Source organism: Nyctibius grandis, chromosome 11, assembly GCF_013368605.1.
Source record: "Nyctibius grandis isolate bNycGra1 chromosome 11, bNycGra1.pri, whole genome shotgun sequence".
In the NCBI taxonomy this organism is placed as follows: Eukaryota; Metazoa; Chordata; class Aves; order Nyctibiiformes; family Nyctibiidae; genus Nyctibius; species Nyctibius grandis.
Genome location: NC_090668.1, coordinates 23,364,585 through 23,389,875, shown reverse-complemented (window position 1 = coordinate 23,389,875; position 25,291 = coordinate 23,364,585). Strand labels below are relative to the sequence as shown.

Sequence of the window (25,291 nt, the reverse complement as noted above, 5' to 3'; positions counted from 1 at the left end):
AGACAGTCTCATGGAATTCTGGCACTTCCCCAACAAGCTGGTGGTCAGGAGAAGTTAAAAAAGCAAATCAAATACTAGGAAGGGAGCAGAGAACAAACATCAGTACACCACTACATAAGTCCATGTTTTGCACGCATCTTGAACACTGTGTAGGTCTGAGTCCCTTTGCCACCAAAAATAACGTAGCAATACTCAAGAAGGTTTAGGGAAAAGCAGTGAGAACGGTCAAAGGTGTGGAGAAAATTCTGTATTAAAACAACTAAGTAAGCTAGGGTGCTTCAGCCTGAAAAAGTCATTTTAAGAGAAAATAAGAAAACATGGCAGAAGTCCACAGAACAACAAGCAAGAGGGACAGGCTACATAGGGAGTGACTGCTGTCTCCTCCATACAAGAGCTACGTCACTAGCAGAACCATGACTAAGCATAAATGAAAAGGTGTTTCTTGAAACAACATGTAATAGACCTATAGGAAATCCCAGCCAAAAGATGTTGTAAATGCTGCAACTTTATAAGGGCTCAAAGGATAACTGAGCGAGTTCACTGACGGGGGGCGGGGATAACAAAAAAAAAATCCATTAATGGTTACTAAATATACGGAAACCACATCCAGCTCAGGAAATCCCTGAGCTAAGAATAGTCAGAAGCTGGAAGAAGATTACAGAGTAGTGTAACACGTGCATTTCTAGCCTACACTTACTTGCTTATGACTATCATTGGACAAAAGATACTGGCCTAGCAGCATCTTTGGTCTGACCCACTATGAGTATTCTTAAAAGATCCTAAGTCATTCCTACAATACTTTTCCTTAAAAATGTAGCTTCCAGATACCCTGCTACACATTTCAATATCCAATTAAATTTTTTTTTTTTTTCATATCTCACGTAGCAATTTAGAAGTTAACAGGAAACACTACTTCTGCACAGTCATCAGCTTTTGGTACCTTTCAAGGTCACAGGACACCTCTTTATTAGGGCAAGAGCAACCAAATAAGCAGCTTTCCCTAAAACAGTGCACTTTTGAGTACTCTTCCCTCTTGACTGACAAATTTTAAAGACTGTTGCAGTAAACAGGTCTTACAAGGAACAGAAATCAATGCTTTTAAATAGAATCATGCTAACAAAAACTCATTACTATATCCAAACCACTGCAGATCATTGTCCACAGCTATGTCAAACTCCTCTGTCAAGAAGGCTGCAGCAAATACTTTTGCTACAACCTTTCTGAATTTCTCATCCTTTCTCCGTCTTTGTTACTAAGTGTTCCTAGTAGCTGTCAGATCAAGTAAGTTGTCTGTTGCAACATGATCCTCCAGTCTACTAGAAGTACAGACTAAGGTACCATTTAAATTGGAATAGTAGTTCTACAGTGAATTTGATTTAAAGTAGTAATTGACATTACTTATAATTAACAATTTCCCCTACAACAGTACTAAAACGATTGAGACATATTTCTTATTTGTATTCTGGTAATGCCATCTCTAGATAAATGAAGACAAAGCTTGGCTTCAGAAGACTGAATTAAGATGAATGTATTCAAAGTTGCCATTAATTTTTAGGATTACTGACGAACTTGTTCATGCAGACTCTTTGTTTCTCACCTGTCTGTTCCGTTCATCCATTATTCTTGTGATCTGTATTTTCTTTCTCCCCATTTTCAGCCTCTTCTTTCTTTTGCTTTGCAATCCAGAAATATGCTAATCCAAGAAATTTCCCTCTTCAGTATTCTAACACATGATATAGTTTTCTTTTACTTTGTCTTCAGCTTGAGAAGAGGTTCCTAATTCTTCTTATAAAACCCTAAAAAATAAGAATTTGAAAAAAATTAATTTACAAATTGATAAAGAGGAAGCGTCATTAAACACTTGCATAGCCGTAAAACATGTGCATGCACAAAATAATTTCAGTGAAGAACGAAGTATTTTCATTAGTAAATTATTATACTACACACTTTGTTCCAATTAAATAAACTCCAACTAGTTTGCTGGATTCTAAATCTGTAGTTTGTAGGTAAAATGACCAAAAATTTCAACCACTTTCAACTGGATACCTTAAAAATTTACCGTTGTCAAAGGGAGTGGTGCTCACCACTCTAAGCTTTAGGCCTTCAGTGATCTGAGGTTTCAAAAACTTACCCACAAAGTTTTGGTAAACTCCATTCACTGTTTTAGGAAACCTTACAGAGAAACCGCTTTGTGTTTCCCATTTGTCTTTTAAAATTATCATCATGGTAATGAAATAAAGCCATGAGAATATCAAGTTTCTGTTCCTGAACTAAATTACATCTCATTTTGTAAGACAGTATTTAGAGTTTCATTTGGAAGCAGGAAGGAGAAGGAAAGAAGGAATATCTTTACTTAAAAAGAATAAAGACCACAGAAAATATTTTCACAACACAACTATTTCACAGCTACCACAACACCAATGAATAATAAGACATTCACACAGTTACTCTCTCTACAATAACCTGTAAGTTGCACATTTGCCAATAATTAATTACCAGTCCAGCACTTGTTTCATTTCACTAAATTGTTTAGAAAGATAAGGGTGCATGCAGCTTGAAAAGCCAGTGTGCCGTCATTATATTTTAATCTGGTACTGATACTTAACAAACTTTAAATGCATTTTCAGTAAAAAAAAAAAAAAAAATATGCTAACATATATTCCAAACATACTGCCTGAACTGTGGGATAACATTAATTCAACAACACTGGAGAACAACTGAAGAGAAATAGCCTCTAGAACATCAACTGTATACTAGAACATATAAACATGAAATAGGTACGCCTTATTCTATTACCACCTAATATTCATTAAAAGGGGTAAAACCAGTCACAATATTAGCTTATAACCTCTCTAACTTTCCAGCCCCAAAAGCCTTTTGAAATCAAGCCTTGTGTATTTTATATATGGGTGTCACAATGCCATATCCTTGAGGCCGTGTGCAGAAAGTGGTGCAACCGCATCACCATCAGACAGCTAATAAGTAGAGACAGCAAGAGGCAATTAGTCACAGGCTACACTTCACAATATATTTAATTTACACTGAGGAAACAACCATGACATTTTGATGCAGCTTGGGAGGAAAAAAAAAACAAAACAAAACAAAACACAGAGGTGAAGGAACATCACAAAATGGGATGTCATTTTATATTTACCTTATATCAACAAAGGACTGCTTTGGTAAAATGCCCAACAGTATTTAGAAATACTATTCCATGAAATTTAAGATTAAATCAACACTAAGATTATGTGATGTTCATTGGTCCAAAGGATAGGCACTAGACATTGTACGTCAAAACACTTAAAAGCATGCATCAGTGTTGCATTCCTTTTATTTTCTTCAAGAAAAAAAACTTCTTCCGAGGTGCTGCTACAAAGGTATTAATAGCTAGCTAAGGCCAGATGAACAAGCCTCTACACAACCAATATTGTTGGTTGCTCACACAGCAAATATTTCACATGGAAAGCAACAGCTGGCATATACATTTATATCTTTTTTCTTAAAAAAACCCACCAAGAATATCCACTGGACTCTGAGCTTCAACTCATAAAACATTCAGTCTTAAGTCAGCTGCCCCGCTCTCTTAAAAAACAAAACAAAACAAAAAACCCCTCACCTCATGCTATGATCACACATTAAATTTAGTTCCACAAAAATCTGGTTGCATTCCTTGAACCCTAATAAAAAGGGTCTCTATAAGCAGCTCTTAAAATTTGTTTTCTCCTTCATGTGTGGCTTTGTTTTTTAAATATACCATACATTATTGAAACAGTTCTCCACATACAGAATTACCAGATTCCTTCCTCTGCTTTTTGAAAGCACTCACCATCCTAGCTAGTACGTACAAACAGCCACCACATGCGAGACCAAAGATCCATCTGGTCCAGCATTTTATCCACGGCTATTAGCAAATATCACTAGGATGGTAAAGGAGGGACACAGGAATAGAATAAGCATGTATCACTTAAAAGCAATATTTATAAAGCATTTTCTCCAGATATTCAGTCATTTTTGAATCGGGAACTTCTGGGGTCATATATGGAATCTTAGATTTAAAGCCGTTCATCAAATCTTCTACGAATATTACTTCTGAATCTGTGTAAATTTTTAGCACCTAGAAGCAAGGAGTTCCACAGCGTAGTTATGCATCAGAGTAGAAGATATATCCTTTCATTTAAGCCTGAACCTTCTAATTATATTTGGTATCCACAGATTTTTAATTATACAAGTCAGTAAATAGTCACCTTCACCCTTCATGTTAGTCCTGGTTTTGATGCCTATGTCATATCTTCCTTCAGTTACTTTTACTCAAAACTAAAGAATCCTACTCCAACCAACCGCTTCTTACACAAAAGCCATTCTCTGGCCAGCCATCCTGTCCTCTCTACCCTTTCCAGTTGCACACTGCTCTTTCTGCAAGAGAAGGACACACAGTGCGTAGAGCATACAAGACATGAGGTATAGAAAGGTTTATTATGATCTACCGTAAAGGTATACAGAGACATGACAATATTTTATGTTCTACTGCATTAGACATGCACCTAGGCAAATTCACTAGTTCTCAAAATTTTCCTAAGGAAACAGACCAGTGCTCCAGAACAGAATTTTAAAGCCCCTATGTGGGACCACACACTTTCTTCATACAGTCCTATCTCATTCACTCAGCTCTTCCACCTTCTGCAACAGATATTCAAAAGCAAGTCTATGCAGTGAATAAAATAAGGAGCTCATGGGAGAACATGGTAGAGAGGAAGAGAAATATGTGAGATTATGCAATATATATACTTAAGGATACAAAATAAAAGAGATGCACAAACATTTTCCATGAGCTAATGGAGGAAACAGGAGCAGAGAAACACCATTATCTGCTCCATGTACCATCACACAAAGGGAAATGGGAAAACTGACAGTAATTTTCACAAAGACTTTGTTATAGTTTTGGGTTATTTCAGGTCTTTTAAAATTAGTATGTGCTATTAGGCATAAATGCATCAACCCATTTCCCTTTTACGACCTCTGTTTCACCCTCTTGAATCAGCCCAATGTTGCTTCCCATCTCAGGTCTGCTACTTTCTTCAACCTCAAGCACTTTTCTCACTTGGCAGATTCCCATTTGCATGTCTGTCCCCATCTGGGTCCAGCCAGCGACAGCCTCTCCTCCCTCTCCACAGGTTGCTATGGACACCAGAAACTTGGCTTTGAAACACATTTGCCAAAGGCAACCCAGCTCTGAAATACAGCATCCCTTTCATTTTGGAGTCACATACAAGACGATTTTCAAAGCTAAGAACTGAAACATAAGTTTGGCATGAGCTTAGGGTAGAAAGGACCTTGACACTAACTGCAAAATCAGAGTAAACTGTGCAGTACAAAGCCACTTTTCATGCGTGCTCAGAACATCCAAATGGGAAGTTACCACCGATGACAAATGCATGTTACATTTCTCAAGGGAACAATGACTTTTCCTTTTTCTAATCCTCGATCACGTCAGACCTGTAGTTTTATTTTCCATCCTGACTAGCAACAAAACTATATAAGACTGTGTCCACTATATGGCTACATCAAAAATGTAATTAGTGAAGTCTTGATTTTGCTAAATCATAGTTGCATTACAAACATACTTCAGTAAAATTCTTAAGTCAAAGCCATTTCATCTAGATCACCATCAAACTTTTGCTCAAATAAAGGAGCAGACACATATGCTGCCAAAATTTTGGCAGACACATATGAAGATCATTGGACATTTATTTCTGAAAGTAAACATGAAACTAATATGAAGTAACCTTGCTGAAGGTAAAGTTCTACTTCCTTAAGTGACAGAATCAAACTAGAGCCACCAAAACTGCTTTACATTACTTTCATGGGCACATGGAAGCAAAATATTTTTTAAGAAGAATTCCAGGCATGTATTAAACAAAACATAAGAGTAAGCAGAGAAAAAGAAGGGAAAAAACCCATGTGCTTCACAACTAGCTTCAAACAGAAAACAATGTCGGCTTGCAATAATAGCAAGAAAAATTATATTTGTAGCTGTCCAAGTAAAAGCCTCTATTACTGTATAACAGTAAACTTTATTCCAAATTTTCTGGATTTATTCCCTTCCCCAACACATGTGAAAACACCACACTAAATACTGAAAGACAGCAGAACTATAGGCAAAAAAATACCCTCATGACTGTGTATTTTCAGCAACTCAGTTCATTGGTCGTCAAGGTTGCTTACGGTTTCATAGATAGCAAGAGATATACAACTTTAGCAAGGAAACTGTATTTGACCTATTTAAAAAGATTCTTTCAAGGGTTCAGTGGAAACAAGTAATATCTGTGCAGAACTCCACAAGGTCTTGAAACCTCCTGGCAGAACAGGTTAGGAAAAACTGTGTCAGAATTATACTCTTCCATTTATTTTCCTTTTACTTCCCTCTGCGTTTCTTTGTTTTCTTGGAACTTCTATTTCACCATCATGGTTACAGGTTACATTTGACAGTAACCATCTTATCACAGCTCATTTACTGCAATGCACACAAAGAAATGAGTGTCATGACGTCAGATAATTTGCATGATAACTCTCAAAAGCCACAGCTGCATGAAAACACAGATCTGGATAGATGCATCTTACACTGGTACGGCTTACTAAATAGCAGACAATATTTTTGACTAAATCGAGGTTAATAGGTCTTTTTCTAGTCTTAAAGGAGCCTGTGCAGATATTTTTTGTAGATTTAGCCCCCAAGCACGAACTGATGGGCACCGACTGCACAACCAAATCACAGTCGAACTGCACATTCACTGGTAATTCTAACACTTTGCATGCTTACCAAGGATGTGATCAGAACACAAATACTCCCATACACATCAAGATGAAGATGAGGTGCATCCCCAGGTGTTGACTGTCTTACATTAACAAGGCAGGTAACACAGTAACTCATTTTTCCATAGTAGCTGTAAACATGTAAGTGTCCTCCCTCCCTGCCCCATAACTCTAAGTGGAAATAGCTAGAAAAAAATTGAGTCAAATAATGTCTTCATCAAAATAATTGATCAAAAGGTTAGTTAAAAGGTTCGCAGACTCCATTTCACTGTCCAGAAGTGAGAGATAAGAACATTTTCTTCTTCACAGCCTCAAAAAGAATGCAAACCCATATAAAGTAATTATACAACTCTAGATACCTTTCCTTCCTAAATCCCGAGCTAATTATACAAAATACATTCACTCAGATTTGGATCTGCACTGAAACATGCTGAGTGCTCTAGACGTTCTACCAGCCCTGCTCCAAAATTCATTGCTACCACTTCGAAGCTAGATTTTAAAATTAATATTTCAAGCGAAGGGACTCCATCTACCTACATGTTGCACTTAACAGAGATGACACTCAGATTCTTGCTGGGGTTTTTGCACACCTCTGCAAAAACAGTAACAAAAATGTTTCCTACAGCCACATCTCTATAACCCTGCCATCATACACTGCTGTAATGTACAACATAGTGTAAAACAATAGCATTGCCTATCCCTTCAAATCAAGACTACATGTTGTCATTTATCTCACACTTCCTGCGGTACCACAATATTAGGAAATAAATCTTGTTTCCATCCTCAGTTTAGAAGCCATTCTTCTACATCCAAGTAGAGCCTTGTAGTAAATGAGACTGGCCTCAGAGCTCCAAGGTCCCCAGCTAGCAAGTGATACACAAGCATTGTTATAAAACAATAATAGAACCCTTAGCCAAAATAAGTTTTTTTTTTAAAGTGGGACAACATAAAAAACAGGAAGCCATAAACAATTCTTTATGGATATTGTTTTTCATTTGTCACAAAACACTTGTTTCTTTCAGCTGGGAAGAACAATGCACATCTTCAATACTAGACCATTTAAGTAAACTGCACTTCTAAGAGTGGATTTGTGGAGTTTTGCAACTAAACATGGTCCTCAGTTTGCACATTAAAATCAAATCTATTTTTGAGCTTCCAATTTGTAAGTCATACAGCTTTTCAAGTCAAGTTTTGATAAAAGTTATGAAAAATGAACTAAGATTCAGATGCCTGTTTTTAAAACAAGTTTTGTTACTCCTAGAATGCACATTTTTTTAAACAGAGATTCTTGCAAGATGACAGACCAAACAGTTTTCGAGAACTATCAGCATCACCTATGACAGTACACGCACTCCTAGATAACACGACAAATGTGTCCTTGTCCAGGATCAGCGACAGCCAGGAATTCTGCTCTAGTTAGTTGTTTAAAGTTAAATGGGTTCACTTTTCAATTAAACTCAATATCCAAATATTTTTCACACTGTTACACTGCTATAAAGCTTTTTTTCTTGGCTTACTGCTTAAGTCCAAAAAACGTGTATCACCTTACTCTGAGCATTTATACCCTCTAGAAGCAAAATAGCCGTTATCAAGCTATCTGTAAAAGCATACATCTTTACCACATATTTTCAAGTGACGTTAAATACTATTTCATTATTCCCATCCATAAATTTGGTCTTGATATTTTCTAAAATAATTTATCTTTGCATTCTCAAAAACACATTAGAACGCAGTTGGAAAATAGGATCTGGAAACTAATGAGCTAACAGTGGAGGAAGAAGACCACAGAAAGAGTACTAAACTTTCAATACTGGCCTAAAATCCAATTTCAGATAGAAGCACAACTTAAAATATTAAGTCACCACAAGAATTCTGTTGCCAGACTTCTACAAACGGATCAAGAAAATAACTGCATAACTGAATAGCAGTCTGGAAAACATGGTCTGGAGAGTTTCTCAAGAAACTTGTTCCTAATTTATCATATGATTTCTTGAAAGACGCAACTTTTCCATAGTATACAAAAATAGCCACAAGGAAAGATGATTCTGAACACTTAAAACAAAACCCAGTATTTAAAAGCTATGGCCAGAAAGACTAGTTTCCTAGTGAATGAACCATCGCTTTTATGTCAGTTTGATCACAATTTTAAATGTTTTGACCAGATAATCCTCCCTTTTTCCCCCCCATTTACAGCTCTTGGAAAATTAATGAATTAGATGCAAAAATCTAAAGTTTAGATATGATGGCTCCATAATGAAACAGAAGAGAATTGGCAGGTATTTAACTAGTTTAAAATTCATTACATGTTTCATAACTTTCAAAATTACAAGCTCAAAGTGCAACTAAAAGCATTTAAAGCAGCAGGTCTTAAACCCATAGACCTCTGTGCAACATAAGCCACATAAGGAAGGTTTATTTCGTGAAGTAAATATACAACTAAAATATATTAAAAGTTTTTCAAGATCAAAAACATCTGCCTCAAGTATATTATCAATCTGTAATGGCTGTGGAATTTAACTACCATGTAGCAAAAAAAAAAAAAAAAGGCACAGAGCCACATGTCTTCTTAGCAAAACTCCTTTCTGCCTCAAAAGAAGGGAACCACCAGGATGTACCTTCCAAAATGCTGATAAGAACATGTCTACTAGAGATGGTTTTAAATTATACACCATTTCACCCGCAACAAAAAGCTGCTACAGAAGACACAACAGCACCTGGTGAAATGAACATTTTACATTCATCTTGTAGGGGAGTTGGCAGGGGGTGGGAATCACTGAAACCATGCTGCTGTTCTCAGCTGGGGAAATAATATCCTTTCTTTAAAGCTATCCTAATGATTCAATAAGAATCAGCTGAAAAGACCTTCACAAGGCACTGGTAATTAACTAAATACCAAACACTTAACAGTGTGGACAACTAAAAAGGTTCATCTTAATGTTTTTCTTCATCTTACAATAAGAGAGAATAGAATACTTACACAGGACTCTTCAGTTTCCAATTAATACATTTACCTACGGGAACTGAGCTTTCTTCTGGTTTTGCAACATCTTAACACTTCATCAATCTTCTTCAGGCTCATCGATGGATCTTCAGATAACACTTAAAACGTGTTACATACCACTAAGTTCAGTCATGGCTTTAGGAAAAAGTATTATCATTGGGAAATCTCTTTCCAGCAGTCTTCATATTCCATCAGTTACCGTAGTGACACTCAAGCTTTAATTACTGCTATCTTGACTCATTACTTTTCCCATCTCAAATTTATGTCTATTCTTCTAATCTATTGATAATCTTATTTGGCAAAGGTACAGCTCACTATCTCAAAGTTCTCACAATACCTCTGCCCCACCTGTCACATCTATATTTACCTCTACAGAAATCAGTAGAGCAAATCGGAGTACATACAGCGAATAAGACTGGGGACTGCAAGGGGACAGAAGATGGTTTCACAGCTACAAGAATACTGTTCTAAAGTACTAAATTGATTTGGTCAGATTTCTTATGAAATTATAGACAAGCTGCATCACCCGTTTTTTTTTCATATATGTGGTCACTCACTGTTTTCATCATTTTATAGATAATTAAATCTAAAGCTTTGCTCTGACTTTTTAACATGGCCATGCCGGGCTGAATTCAGTGGGAGCAGCACTTCAAACATAAGCAACATCATGTCAAAGTAACCTTCAAAATTCAGGTTCCTGGCACTTCTGTTTGGACATCCTTATCTATAAGGAGTATTGTCCTTCTTTTTGCCCCTGAGAACTACATGATTTAAGTAGATTTTCTTTTCTGAGGAGTACTGCAATTTTTAGTGAGAATTTTTTTTTGCTACTTTTACAACCATTTAGAACCTCAACAAATAACCTACATATAAAGAACTATATAAAGAACTGAACATTTGTAAACAAAAAACTAGACAAAAATATCCCTCTATATAAGTTCTGATGCATCATAATCACATCTCACAGCTAGATTATATGGCAAAAAAATAAACACCTGAAAGCAACATCAAAAAATACAAATAGAACTTACTACTTTTACACATAGTTCAAAATGAAACAAGGTACCAACCGAGCTAACTCAAACAGCATCCTGATATAAGATTTAAAATTTATAGAAATGACAACAGGCAAAAAAAATATTCAGAACACAGCACATACCGTAGGGCAATGTTACAAGATTTATTACTCTCATCCTTCAAATGCTTTCTTTAAAATTGTATTCAAATTTTGCAGGCTGCGCTTCAGTTTCCTTGTAGCAAATGCCAAATAAGCAATTCTCCAGTTAAGGAAAAAGTGTCTGTTCACAGTATATTAAAACTGACTGGTGTATAACTGGCACAGTTTCCCAAGGCGAGAGTAGAAACCATAACAGATTTTTCCTTAGGAAGTACATATAGAAAAGGCATTTGTTTGCCTCTGGTTTTTAGTTTCTTCTACTGAAAAAAACAAAGAACATAAATTATGAGGTAATCTTATTTAACACTGGTTTTACCTGATGTAAAAAACTGTACTAGCTTGGTACTTCAGCAAACCAATTTTGTGATTTGTAGCAAGACTTCTAAAACTCAGTGAAGTTCTGAACACTTATGAGTGACTAAACTTCTGGCAATTCATTTCTACCTTTTACAAAGAGGAAAACCGTCCACTTTGCCTACAAAGTACAAACTGTTGAGGTAATGCAACAAACAGCCACATGACAGCAACTTCAACACATGTTTCTGAACAAACATTACAGCAATCAAAAGCATTTACAGCTGACTTCAGGAATGTAACGGGATACAACGGCACCCACAGCTTTCACGTGGCTCTGCTTGTACCTTCTCCTACAGAGAGCTTCCTCAAACCAGACTTCAAACTAGAAAATGCCACATTTTATTAACGTTCTTAGCAAGGGACAAATGTGAGTAGATGAGAGAATGGAAATACAGAAGAATTATAAACAAGATTCTTCCTTGCACATTGTGTCCTTGCAAGATGGGTCTTCATTTCCAAGTCTGGCTTCAGTCAACAGTGGCTTTATGACACAGAGCACCACATGCTCCCATTTTGTACTTGGGAAACTTCTTCCCAAGGTTCAGCTCATTTTTACCTATCTGCTTCTTCCTGATCCTATATATCAGCTTTTCTTCGTGCCCTGCACAAGCTGCAGGCTCCAAGCTTCTTGCTTGACTCCCCCTCTTTTTTTCTTTTTTTTTTTAAGCTGCTATGACAGGTAGTCTCCACAATCACTTCCCTCCTGAGCATACTCTCTTTCTTACCAAACACACATTTCCAGTCTTCCAGAGAATTCCACATGATACAGGCACCCCGCCTTTTAAAGAGAACAGGACAGGGAAACAGAGAACACATGCGACATATATCACACATCAAAGAATCTATAAGAAGCTTTAAATCACTGAACAATTATCCAGAAAGCTTTCTTGATAATTTATTCGATGCCTGATTAAACGACAGCATACAGTCATGTTGTTGAAGTGCAACAACTATACACCAGACAGATATGACAACATAATGCTTCAAACAGCCTGCCTGCCTCAATAAGACATTCACTAAACCATAAAGACGCCTACATGTTGCTGACAAAGATTAGTGGTAAGATTCTTTTTCTGTAGCTGCCATAGCCTTTGTTCAAAACTCAGTATCATCTTTTAGAATTCAGATACAGCACCAGTTCAAATTTCTAAATAAAATTTAGAAAAAAAAAAAGTTACTGTGCTTCAGAGAGATTAAAACCAAATTTCAATTAATTATTCCCTTCCCTGCACCCTTTTAAGTAAACAGTCATTTTATATTTAAGTAAAATAAAACACCATTACTGTTGGGGGGCGGGGCTGTACCGCAGATCATAGGGCAGGTCCTTTACAAACATGCAGGGAGGCTACTTCTTTATAACCTAAAGGTTTCAGAATCTGAGACAGACAGGTGGCAAATAATAAAATAACGTACAAGTGAGATGAATCCACTCAGCTATATCTCAGGAGTGACATACTGGAAAACGATTAAATACAGGCAGAATACAGGCTACAACAATGAACTCAGGAAGATGATGCTAGGCACCCACGGTCAAGAAACAGTCTGATTCCCACAAACTCTCTAATTTCAGCAGCCACTTTTAAAAGCACCCTAGAATGAAATGCCTTACAACCAAAAACATTTTATTGATCCAAGTACTTCACAGCCCTCTTTTTCTCCCTGCTTCCCCACCCTCCCCCCCACCAAGGCTAGTGTTACTGCCCTCCATTTGGATGTCTATATTCTCAAAAGCAATCACAAGCTAAGACTGTCCAAATCAAGTACAGGGCAGGCCATTAAAAACAGAAGTTAACTACATTAATATTCTCACTTCTTCTCTTAGTAGAAACTGAGTTTACTACAGTATGTTTAGGTGTTGTGGTATGTATCTTATTCAGAAGCATTCAGATGTCATTAATATTAACCTAGCCACTTTGATTCACTTGCAAGAGTTTTACCTAAACTACACTGATTATAGTACACTGAATCTTCAGATAAGAACTGTTCTCTGAATAGAAACCTAATTCTAAAACTAACTAACTTTGAAACTATTTTTTCCTTAGCAATGGTAACAAGCATACATAGTCAGTTAATATGGTTTAGTTGACAAGTGGAAATTCATGATGCTACAGTAACTCTGTTACTTGCTATACCTGCAAGGCAGAGCAAATGATAAAATCTCATTATTTCACCTTTCTTGCATATTGCTGCAAATAGAAAACTTAAGTCATTTGACCCTAACTAACATTACTGCTTCACAGCAAAGCTACATGATTCAAGTGGTGGAGAGCAAGATGTATTAACATACCTGTTTCAATAGCTTCTGGAATGAAATACTCAATGACTATAAATAAAAAAGAGCAGTCTGACCCATTTGTTCCCATTATTGTATTAAAAACAGAAATCCTCAAAACATCGAAAATATTTCAATTTCTCTTCCTGTCAACAAACCCTGACCAACATCTTACATGACTAGAGCCACTAAAAAGGCCTGAATGAGAAGATACAGCTGACAGAAGTTTAAGTGAAGGCCCAGAAAAATCTAATTGAGGTCCCAAGCAAGAATCAATTAAGTGATCCATACATAAATATATAAAGTCCTTCTGATAAACTACTACATGAATAAACTACTACATCACTGAAGAGTTAAACAAGAGCAAGGAACATTGAGAAATGCAAGATATCACAAAAAGCTGGACCTTAATGTACTTGAAAGGCAGCTGGCCTATTTTCAATTACATTAAGCAGACAGGAATCTGAAGCAGAAGCTCAGGCAGGCTCAGATTATTGTAGACTTCTCTCACTGAAAACCTCTTCCATTTAAACAAGTATATTCATTTAACTTTTGACATGAAACATTAGATGCAAATGCAAGCTTTTGGAAACTCTAAGGTAGACATCTCCGTCTTTACTACTTGGCCAGCCAAGTACTATCTGATGCAATGACTGCCTAGACCTGACAATAACCAGGGTCAGTCAGGAATCAGAGACTATAAATATAGCTGGCCATCCAGACTTGCAATTATGCATTAAAAATAAATAAATAAGAATACAGTCACACACAGCTTATTATCGTGATTTTGGAAAAGGAAAATATAATTATCCTCACTATCAAAGAAACTGCCAGAAATGCCAAGAAGCAGCCCTGAAACCACTTCAGAAGGGAAGACTGCATGATCAGCCTCAGTCTCTTGCACTATTAGATAGTCAAAGTGGACATCTCAGCATTTAATTATTGCATCAGTGATTTGAACCTGCTAGAAAAATTACACAAAACAGTGCCCATTTCACACACACTGCTGGATCCCTCCCATCCATGCTGTCTTCTTGTTCATCTCTGACAAAAACCTTACTAAGAGACCTAGGGAGCACATTTGAGTTGTAAAGCAAATATGTAGCAGTCGGACATGAATGACTTCTTCTTGAAGGTTTTAATTGTAATTGCGGCACTTAATGTTAACAGCAACTGCTCTTATTTTGGTAAGAGCAGTTGCATCCCACTGTAAGACTTTGATACTGCCTGTAGCCCTGGCAGAAGAAAGTGTGCAATGTGCAAGTTCAGATACCTCAGCCAATCTTTGAGCTTGGAGAAACAAGTGATGAAAGCCAGTTTTAAATTCCTGCATGTCACGCAATAGACTTATTCAGACATAGAAATTATTTTATTTTTATTCTAGCAGTATCACTAGAGTACCTCAGGAAGAATCTGCAATTTCTTCCATTCCTTTCTGGTATGACAATGAAGCATTCTGTCCCCAAGAAAACCTCTATAATACTTAACACACCTAAGCAAAAAAAAAAAAAACACACAAAAAACAAAAAAACAAACTCACATATTAAATATATTCATGAAAGTGGATTCTGTATACTAGAATCAGATGCTAGCTTAATTATTTTACAGCATCTCATTTTATTCATTCTAAGCAAGTGATCAGAGAACATGATTACATGGAGTTATATGAACAAAAAAGTAAATCACAGCGAACTGGCAAGCAGTTTATGCAGAACTTAGAGAACCTGTGTAGAAGCACTCTTGCACCTACAAGAAACCTTAACTCATCTTTAAAAAAATTATTGTTGAGTACTCCAGGCCTTGAGGACATTAAAACTGTCTTTCTTTTACATGCTGACTGGAAGCCTTGCAGCAGCTGAAGCAATAAATATTGACAGCTAGCTGGCAAACAGCAGATACCAGTGCTCACAGTCTCCAATTTCACCTGCATCAGCAAAGACAGTGCCTAGAAGGGACAGTGTAACCAGGGCCCAACATGTTCATCTGTATCACTGCTGCTTTTGCCTATATTGAAAGCGTACTTTCCCCTCAGTAAGACTGGTGCACCTTTGAACATACCTGCTTTCATGTATCACCCTTAAAATCTTCAATTATCTATTAAATATCATTGCAACATACAGATATACACTAACAAAGCTCTAACTTCGGCTACAAATCGTACTGCAAGTAACTTCCAGCATCCAGTTGCATCCTTTCATGTTCTAACGTAGCTCAGCTCCTTCCCCCCTAACTGATGCTATGCAAGTTTTGTATATGAGGGCTGTGCACTGCATAACAAAAACTAAACAGCCAACCTACAGCAAACACGGGAAAAGCTGTATGCCAAAACACGAGACACTCCCGTCAGCACATAAGAAATGGAAGAAAGAATTCATAAAGTGGATTTTAATTAAGAAATTGTATTGGTGACCGAGTTCCACTTTTCACTCAGTTCTTATCCTCTACTTTGAGGCAGGATTACAGAAGCTGTAAGGAAATGCATTCAGACTTGCTTCAAGGAAAGAAAATGAAAAACAAAACAAAACACAAAGACTACAAAATTCTGTCTTCCCACTGGAAGACAGGTATCTTTCAGACAAAGTGCAGACTGATAGTTGCTTTTTAGCAGATTTCATCCTGCTCCCAAGATAAGCAGATTTTTAAACTGAGATTTGAAACAAAGACTTGTTAGTATCACCCGAAATGCTGACCCCTGAGTCGGACCTAGTTCTCAAAACTTCAGCTTATGATGTCGTCTGACGCTCATAGATTTTTACCCCAGCACAGACACACCTATGATTATGGTCTATGTTTAGATTTGTAAGAATTCACCATTACACAGTGTTGCCATTTTCTCCAGCACACAGCTTCACTGTGGGGAGGGGTGGAGACATCCTCTACACTATAAACATTTGCCTGCTTTCAAAAGGAAGCTATGAACCAAAACAAGCTTACCCTGTACTTCTAGCAGGCACTACTCTTTTAACATGTTACATAAACCAATACTTGTGGGGATTCTTCCTTCTAGCTTCTTGCAGATTTTCCTTCCTCTTTGTCTGCCACTGAATGTGTTTAATTTTGGCAGTAATATCTGATTAACAACATTAGCGAGCCTTTATAGATGGCAGGCACTTCCCTTTGTTTGCATGACTTACTCAAAAAAACCACACCCCCTTTAGGACTCCACATCAGAAAAAGCACCATATCAAAATCTTAAGACTACCATAAACGCACAGTTCAGTAATAGATAAGTACACTGTAGGTGTACAGCATCTAGAAAGCGGCAATGCACAGAGCTTTGGTTTAAACAGAGTAAATTAAGATTTCTGCTCTTACATTTTAATGCATCCATTTGCATTATTTGCACGATGTCAGTTTGGGCATGGAGAGGCAGAAGTACTTAAGATTATCTAGTGAATCCTCAAGACTCAAAATCTCATTTTATTCCAATGGGTGCCACTGCCTAATTCTTTCAGCAGGTGGAACTGAAACCAAAATATTCCTAAACAGGATGGCAGTATTCCCTGTAGTCTTCCCATATGGAGGCGAGATAGCTCTCAAGCCTCGCTGTTCTTTTTTTGGAATGAGTCCAAGTTTGCCCCAGTGAAGATGCTCACCCCATACAGCTGGAAGAAAGGTATTAAAGAGAAGGGGAAGTCCCCAAAAGCACAGGAAAAAGCGTGATGGAGGACAGCAGCAGAAAGAGTTAATAAGTTTATGTGTAGGGAGTTTTATCTGTGGCGTTTTATCCAATTTGATGCCACGAAGCATAGAACAGAGACATGGCTTTTTAAATTTAGTAGCCTCAAACAGACATTAAAAAGAAACTGGTTCTCATTCACTTTTAAGGATTTCACCTTAAGCGAAGGCCTTTCAAGGATGCACATGGTATTCCGTGGCCTTCTGAAAGCAAAATCAATTAAGCACAAGACTCAGCTCTTGTAAGAAAAATTTATTTAGAAGAGCCATGAGAAAAAGCAAGCTAAATCATGGAACTGAAATTAATAAGTATTCATCAATAGCACTAACAAATCCACTATAAACAAGTGGCAGCTTTTGCTAGAGATCTGAGTTTTCACTGGTGGTTCTGCAGTGTCTCAGATTCAGGCTGCTATGGAAAAACAAAATGGGAACTCTAAATGGACCTTGTTGTTTTCATATGCTATTAATTCAGAAGCCTGGCAGAGAGGATTATTGATGTATTTTGAAACACTTAAAAAGACCAACCATAGCTTTCAACACAATTATATTCTGCAGGACTAGGAAATAGTATGTATGCTAAGGTACATAACTCTGAGCGCACAATATCGTTACACTTTATAGAATAACTTCAGTTCTCTATTATATTTAGGACAATTTCATGCTGATTTACTATGTGTGTCCTTAAAGTACTCAATAGAAAATCCACTAGGCTTCCTTGTAATTTTTCTGCAAATGCAGCATCTACCAAAACTAGAGAATTCAATAGAAAACATCTTCAATCTTTGAAGGAGCTTACTATTCCCCAATGACAGCGCATCTAGAGAAATACCATCAAAAAACAAAATCCAACAACCTATTATCTGGAAGAAAGTGCCTACAGTCTTCTCAACAGGAAGAGGCGGAAAAAGTTACCACCTGGAAGATATACAAGTTACATGAGCTGGGGGAGGTGGAACCCTTCGTTCCTCTGCTTTTAGCGAAGCCTCACTGGCATGACGTGTGACCACTGGACTTGAAGAAAGGAACTCCCAAAGCATTCAGAACCCACTTGAATCTTCAGGCTTAAGGAATGCAATCATACAAGTCTGAGACACTAAGGAAATCACTTAGCTATGAGTTGTTAGAAATACATTTCCCCATATTCAGTATTAAAGCTGCACTCTGGCGCTTAGATCCAACCTAGGACATTTTTATTCATCTGGGCCCATAGCTGCAGTGCAAGAAGAATCCTGCTACCACATGCCAAATGGGATCGTGCAACAAACACGAGACAATGAGCAAGCCATCCCACTCTTTCTGCTCAGCAGAAGACATCAAAAAAACCTTAAACAGTAAACCAACATCACCCTTTCAGCAACAAACCAGCAGAGAAAGTAGTATTAAACTTTATTAGGATTTTGCATGAGAGAAATTATATTCCATTAAAGAGATTATCCACCTTGTAACATTGTCTTGATAGAGGACTTACGTATGCCACTCTGCCCTGCATATCATCTCCCAAATGGTGACCTGTGAAATCTGCAGAAGGCATGTAACTGACACACTATCTTTAAGCACAGACGAGACCAAGAAATTCTGACAATATCACAGCATTGCCAAATTTACATTTGTAACTTTTCCTGAAGATTAAGTACCTGAGGATCGGATTGCTATTTTCAGATTTCATTTAAAAATTAATCTTTAGTCATCACGGCAGCAGAAAACTGAATCATAACAGCCTAAAAAAAAAAAAAAAACAAACAAAAAAATACTCCAAAAATCATGGTGGATGAAAAAAATCCAACTACTTTCGAATTCTCAGTCCTGTCTCACACTGATAAGCAGATGCAATGCTGCAGCATTCCAAATTCTGCAGCTGGTTACTTCTCAGTTACAAAGTCAGTCTCTTCAAAAAGTTTGATAACATTTCATTTCATTAACAGAACTCTGAAAACATTCAGAGAAATTGTAACTTTTGAGAGTTTCACTGTTTTATTCACTTGCATAAGATCTCATGGTTACCAGACACATGCATGCTAAATATATTACATGCTATCATGGCAGCAGGTCAGTTCTGTACAAGCTGCTTGTATTAAATTCCTCCTATAAGTGACATTAGAGTTTAGCTCTGCTATAGCAAATATAGGAAGAGACCTCGCATTCCAACCAACCATCTGAACGGAAAAACAATGCCAACAGAGTACTAAGTATGCTACTGCTACTTCAACCTATTTACCATTTTAAACACACACATGTAAGCCTTGCATTTATATTATCTATATTACGAATTTTTAAGATTCTAAACTCCAAAGCTAATTGGCTTGTCTTACTCTCTTGCTACGAAAATTTAAGGAAAAGGTCACAAGATTATAACCTATAACTTGTAAGACTGATTAAATTCAAAACAGTACATGTTGTTAACTAGGTAGGATATTCAACTACATTTGAAATATTTTACTGGTTTATTAAACCAACTGGGTACACAGTAACTACTAGAACATATTTTAAATGAGTATAATTGCATGCTGTTCTCACAATTTCATAGCAGATGTTCTCTATTAAAAAAACATACTAAAAATCCCTACACATTGTCTCTACATATATAGAAATACACACACTGGCATATAAAAAGTACAAACAAATCTGAGTTGTCAAAATTAATGGAGCACACACTAGAAATATTTTATCAACCTCCGTCGCAATGCTTTCCTATGTCATACTACACAAGAGGATGCCACTGCAGAGAATGCCAGCCTAATGGGGAAAGGAAGGCAATCCCTTCTAAAAGCTGCCTATAGACTAACACAGGGGGACATTTCAGATAATGTGTTTCATGGCTTCAGACTGCTACCCTGGAGAATGCTAAAACAAAAGGGTAATAGACTTGACCACAGAGGTCAAGACAGATTAGAACAGTATCTGCACTCTGCTGGGAGAATACACATTAATCCTTTTCTTTTCATAAGCATAGAGGAAAGCCTAATTCAACCTCAAATACTTATCAGTAGGAGTGTAATCACAGTAAGCTTCAGCACTGAAGCTGGAGGCAGGGGGAATCATACAGACCTTTGGTAAATATTTAGGCAGCTAGCCCACATAAAAACCTCAGACTGTTGCTACTCTAGTGAAACCATATCCACTGTGGTTAGTTTAAAGTTATCTCATATACCTACTTAAGCTGCAAGTCCACGTTTGCTGCATACTAGAAGCACATCCCAACAATGTTTCTCTCAAGTAGAAATTTCATGAGACTGCTCATACATCACTGGTCCTCCCTTTCCACTGGATGGGGGACACCTGGAAACCAGACAGAACTATCAACAAGAAACTGAGTAATCCACAAGAAAGATATGCTATGGGTGTATCAAGAGAACAAAGAGAGGCAAAGGTACAGGTAGGCTGTAATAAATGCTTGGATTTTGAGTAGATGATACTTTAGCTCATTATTCAGAGTAAGTCCTTAATTAGTCTGCAGAGAACACTAGCATTTATCAAATAAGACACTGACAGAAAGATATAGAATACCACATTTTTACAGAAGAAAAGTATTAAAACACTTGCAATTTTAGTCACTCAAAGGTTAAGCACCAAACTCTCTGAAGTCTACGGTATGGTCCTGATAAACTGACCATGTTTCATTTTGACATTAGAACTTCTGCACTATGGGACCGTGTTGGAGGTACCAAATAATCTCCAATATAGGAGAGAGATTTTTAATGAACCAGGAGAAACGCTTATATTAGCTGCACACACAGAATATGTATTCATACAGTGTCACACACAAGCACATGATTGAGATACTTTATCTGGTCAAATAGCATCACATCAACTTAAGTGACAATACACAGCAGTACTCTGCCTGATAGCTTTAACATTAAATCTGGGCCACCTTTGTACTTAGAGGTTTCTATGCAGCTGCTAGCAAGAATTCCCCATGCCCCCAACCCATGGGAGCACAGAAGCTGTTGCTGCAAAGAAAAAAAAAACACCACCTCCTCAAGAACCACGCTTCACCTCTGCATAACCGTCAAAAACGTGAGCCTAGCTGAATTATAATGTTCCAATTGTATACTTCTGCTAAACTTTGCATTTGACTTGTTACTGCTCAAATATTTAAGCCATCACTTCCGTATCTGCAGACTTTTTCATTATATCTTATTGGAATTTTTTCTTCCATCTTGATGACTTAAAAGTTACGCTCCATTCTGACCTGCTATTAGCAAAGGCACAGCATTGAAGAACACAAAAAAAAAAGTGCCAGAACATTAGAAGTATACAACAGTTAACACACTTAGAGCAGCCTTATACCAGATTCCTTTTGCAAAGAAAAAAACCACATAACTAAAAACAAGAGCTACACTGATAAAAACCACAGAAAAGTAATGAAATAAGCGCACCAATAAACTTCAATATGAAGACAAAACTAGGGAATGGGATCAACAAATACCTGTCTGCAAAAACCATGTTTTCCATCCTTCTAATTAACGTTTCTGACTGCACCACTAAAAATGCAGCTTCCAAATTTCACCAATAGTAAAAACTAAAAAAAACAGTTTCTACTGCAAGCAAATAATATTAGGGTCTTACAGAGAAAAGTTAATCTTACAGATCATATGAAACATGTTTTGACTAAGAATAATAAATGCTCAATATTATACAGAGCATTTAAAAAATGGGGACCTTGGTGGAGGACTTGGAATTAAAATTATCTGCAACTGTTTGATGCATTACAGGTTACTGTTATTTCAGAAGCAAACGAAAACCCAACAACAGAAAAAACCTACCTAACACGATTATCAATAAAAGCATAGCTTGCATAATATAAAACTATGCAGATGCTCTGCTTTTAAGATCAGATAGTAAGTAATTGTTTTGTTTCTCCAAAAGTGTCAACACATAATTGGTCAGTTTTGGAGCATCTACTTTTCAAGACCCCAGGTGGAAAAAAGGAACAAAAATCTGTTCGTGTAACATAACCAGCTGACTGATCTGGAACTTTATTGATGGGAGCATTAGAAGACTAACCAAAAATTGAAGGAAAGATATTAAGATAAGCAAAAAAGAGATACTTACTGAGAGTAAAATGCACAAGACTTTCTCTTTCTTCCTTGGGAGAAAAACACTAGCACTTTAATAGATAAATCTCACAGAAAACTCATCATCCACCCACTGAGAAGTCAAATGAATGAAAGCTCCAAGCAGAGAAAGGAGGAGCTGAAATACTTCTATCAAAAACTACCTATCAAAAGAAAAAATTATAAAGAATAAACAGCTGAAGTCTGACATAATCACTCTTCCAGATCCTCACACCAAAAATCATATGCAACATAACTTCAATTGTTTACATCACTTCATTTTAGCCAAGTCACGTGGCATGCCATACGTCCTCTTCAAAATACTGTTCTGCCCTGTTACACTGACAAAGAACAGGACAAGAGATTGTTAAACTGCACCTAGGCAGGGAGACAAGGATGAAGGCATTTGCACCAGGGTCAGAAAGCAATCAACCAACTTCAAGGCAATGCACCAACAGTAAATGTCCTCAACGGCAAAACACTTAAGGCAAGGTTTGCCAATAAAAGTAACATTTGCTGCTAGAGCAACAGATTAGCAGACAAGCTTTGAGGCACAGAACCCCTCCAGATCACAATTTCCACTTTTAATTTAACTTACAGGTATCAACTGGACAACTGAAAACAAATGCAAAAACGCAGCACTCTCGCTAGAAAGTTATTTCTGATTTTTTATCTTCCATATTTGTAATAGCCAGAGCTGATGGAAGTTATATTTGGCAGAATAAAGACCTTAGTTAAAGGTAAGGCTTCTCAGAGTCAGGCATCCATTTGGTGAGGTCAAATTACAACAGAGTACAAACGACCACCATCATCATCCAGCCATTATCAGCACCGCAAGATCTGTATGCTGGACAGTTCAGAAGCCTCTGCCATACATCCAAATCAAAATAAAACATTTTTCTACCTCCCTAGTTTTCCTGATTTGTTAAAGGCCATCTGAGCCAAAACTTTCTTCTTAGAACAGAGGCATCAATCTAGACCATAGACAAATTTTGGAACTACAAGTTTTACTGAAAGCCACAAACTTCATTGTAGTCTAATCATCTAAATGAAATATGTAAACAAAAATAAGATATATTTTTTTAAGGATGACTCATTTACATTTGTCACACAATAATTATGAATAATTTCAAGCCCATTTTTGAAGGCATTTCATGCAGCAACGCTTGCTAAATTAAAAAATCTTAATATGTTCTCACAATACATAAAAAATGACCAAACCACATGTAATAAAGAAACAAATGGAAAAAGAATAAAAGTTGGTGGGTGCTGACTGTCATTTGTTTTACTGGAACACATCAAATAGTTTCAGTACTCTTGTGCTAAAGATAGGAAGAAAAGCTGAAACAGGAATTCACAGCTACAAACCACACGAGACCATGTGATAAGACATACCCACCTCAAAATGCAGGTGCATCGCCATCCACATCTCACCAGCGAATAGTCATAACCGAACATATTAACTCAGTTTCTCAAAGACTTAATAGACGACAAATATAACTTGGTACTACAATTAAAGAGAATTTTGTGACACCGTGGATTTTCAAGTGGTAGGGATAAAAAAAAAAATAAATGCTTTCTCTGTGTGGGTATCCTAACTTGCCATTGACTTACATAGCTACATTAAACTAGTTTAAAGGCAGCCTGCATGTATCTCTACATACACCTATCACAATATAGCTTTACCTTTGATCTAAGAGGGGATCTGAGGAGTTCCAGCTAAACAGACCAAACGACTATTATCCTGAATTTGGTCTCTAATCTGGAAAACTGTTCTAGTTAGAAATATTTTTCCCATCATATGTTGTTTAGTGTGGTACCTCCGCGAGCCTTTCAAATGTGAGCATTAAGACAAGCCAAGGAAGTTGCTGTATAGGAAATACAGGTAAGGCCTATGAGCTTGTAACATGTCTAAGCACACTGCACAGACCCATCAGATGCATGGGTCTAAGGTCTGGGAGAACGTTCTGGTTTTAGAAGGTTTCTTACATGAATTGCCTGAGACCAGCAAAACAGCACTTTAACCCAAAAACACCTTTGAGAAAAATTGTTAAAACAATACAGATGTTATCTTCCCTCATTATCCAAACGACTCTGAGCATCTCTAGATCCAGCGCACCTTCCTGTGGGCAGAGTATGAACCCTGGGCAGAAAGAGGGCTGAAACCTCCTGTAAGAGGTACAGCAGACAAAGCCGGAGAGAAGGGCTGGCCACGTGCTGACTCGGTTGGGTGGGCAAACGGTGTGTCCCTTTCTCTGTCACTAAACCACAGCCTTACCAAAGTCCTGGAATTCCAGAACAGGATCTCAACACACTGGTGCATTCTGGAAATTAAGAGTGGCAATGAAAGTGCAGGTCTAGAGCTACATTCATTAGATTGAACAGTGAGACTTCAATATTTATTGTAGCTCTCAAACAGAAATGTACAGTTTCACAATGAATGACTGCAGACGTGTTCTCTAAACAATGATAATCCAATTAGGTATCACTCATTTAGACAGTTACATTACTTTAATTATGCTCAATTTGTCTCCTATTGCTAAAATAAAAGTTAAATTATTTAATTTAGTATGGGAACACAGCAGAGAAGAAAGAGACAAAGACTTGGATTAAAAAGCTTACGTGAATGCCAAAAAGAAAAAGACTGCTCCCTACACACTCAGGAACCATTAGAACCCATTCGCATTTTTTGCCAAACATGGTTTTACGTATTTTTTTTACAGTGTTTTAGAAAGTTTTGCTAGGGAAACTTGTGTATTGACTATACTACAGCCAACATGCTGTATTATAAAGAAGACAATAGCAAGATCTGACTAATGTGTATTAAAGAAAACACACTCACTACCATGGGAACCCCGTTAGAATTCACCACTATTTCAAGCAGTCTACAGGAAGCTTTTCTGTGCTCGGCTTCCTCTCCTAATAATCTCTCTACGAAT

The 25,291-nt window shown here is 37.1% G+C and overlaps 1 protein-coding gene across 7 annotated transcripts in view; it reads right to left on the bottom strand.

Annotated features, from left to right (window-relative positions):
• MEF2A (myocyte enhancer factor 2A) overlaps window positions 1–25,291 on the bottom strand; it is a 91,319-nt gene that overhangs the window by 53,190 nt on the left and 12,838 nt on the right. For 6 of the 7 annotated variants that reach the window (XM_068410162.1, XM_068410163.1, XM_068410160.1 and 3 more), the window contains exon 2: window positions 1,598–1,796. In XM_068410162.1, coding sequence (XP_068266263.1) covers window positions 1,598–1,651 — 54 coding nt within the window. In that variant the 5' untranslated portion in view covers window positions 1,652–1,796. Of the gene's footprint in view, window positions 1–1,597; window positions 1,797–15,018; window positions 15,038–25,291 lie in introns of those variants that run through there. The other variant, XM_068410159.1, reaches the window with a different exon arrangement.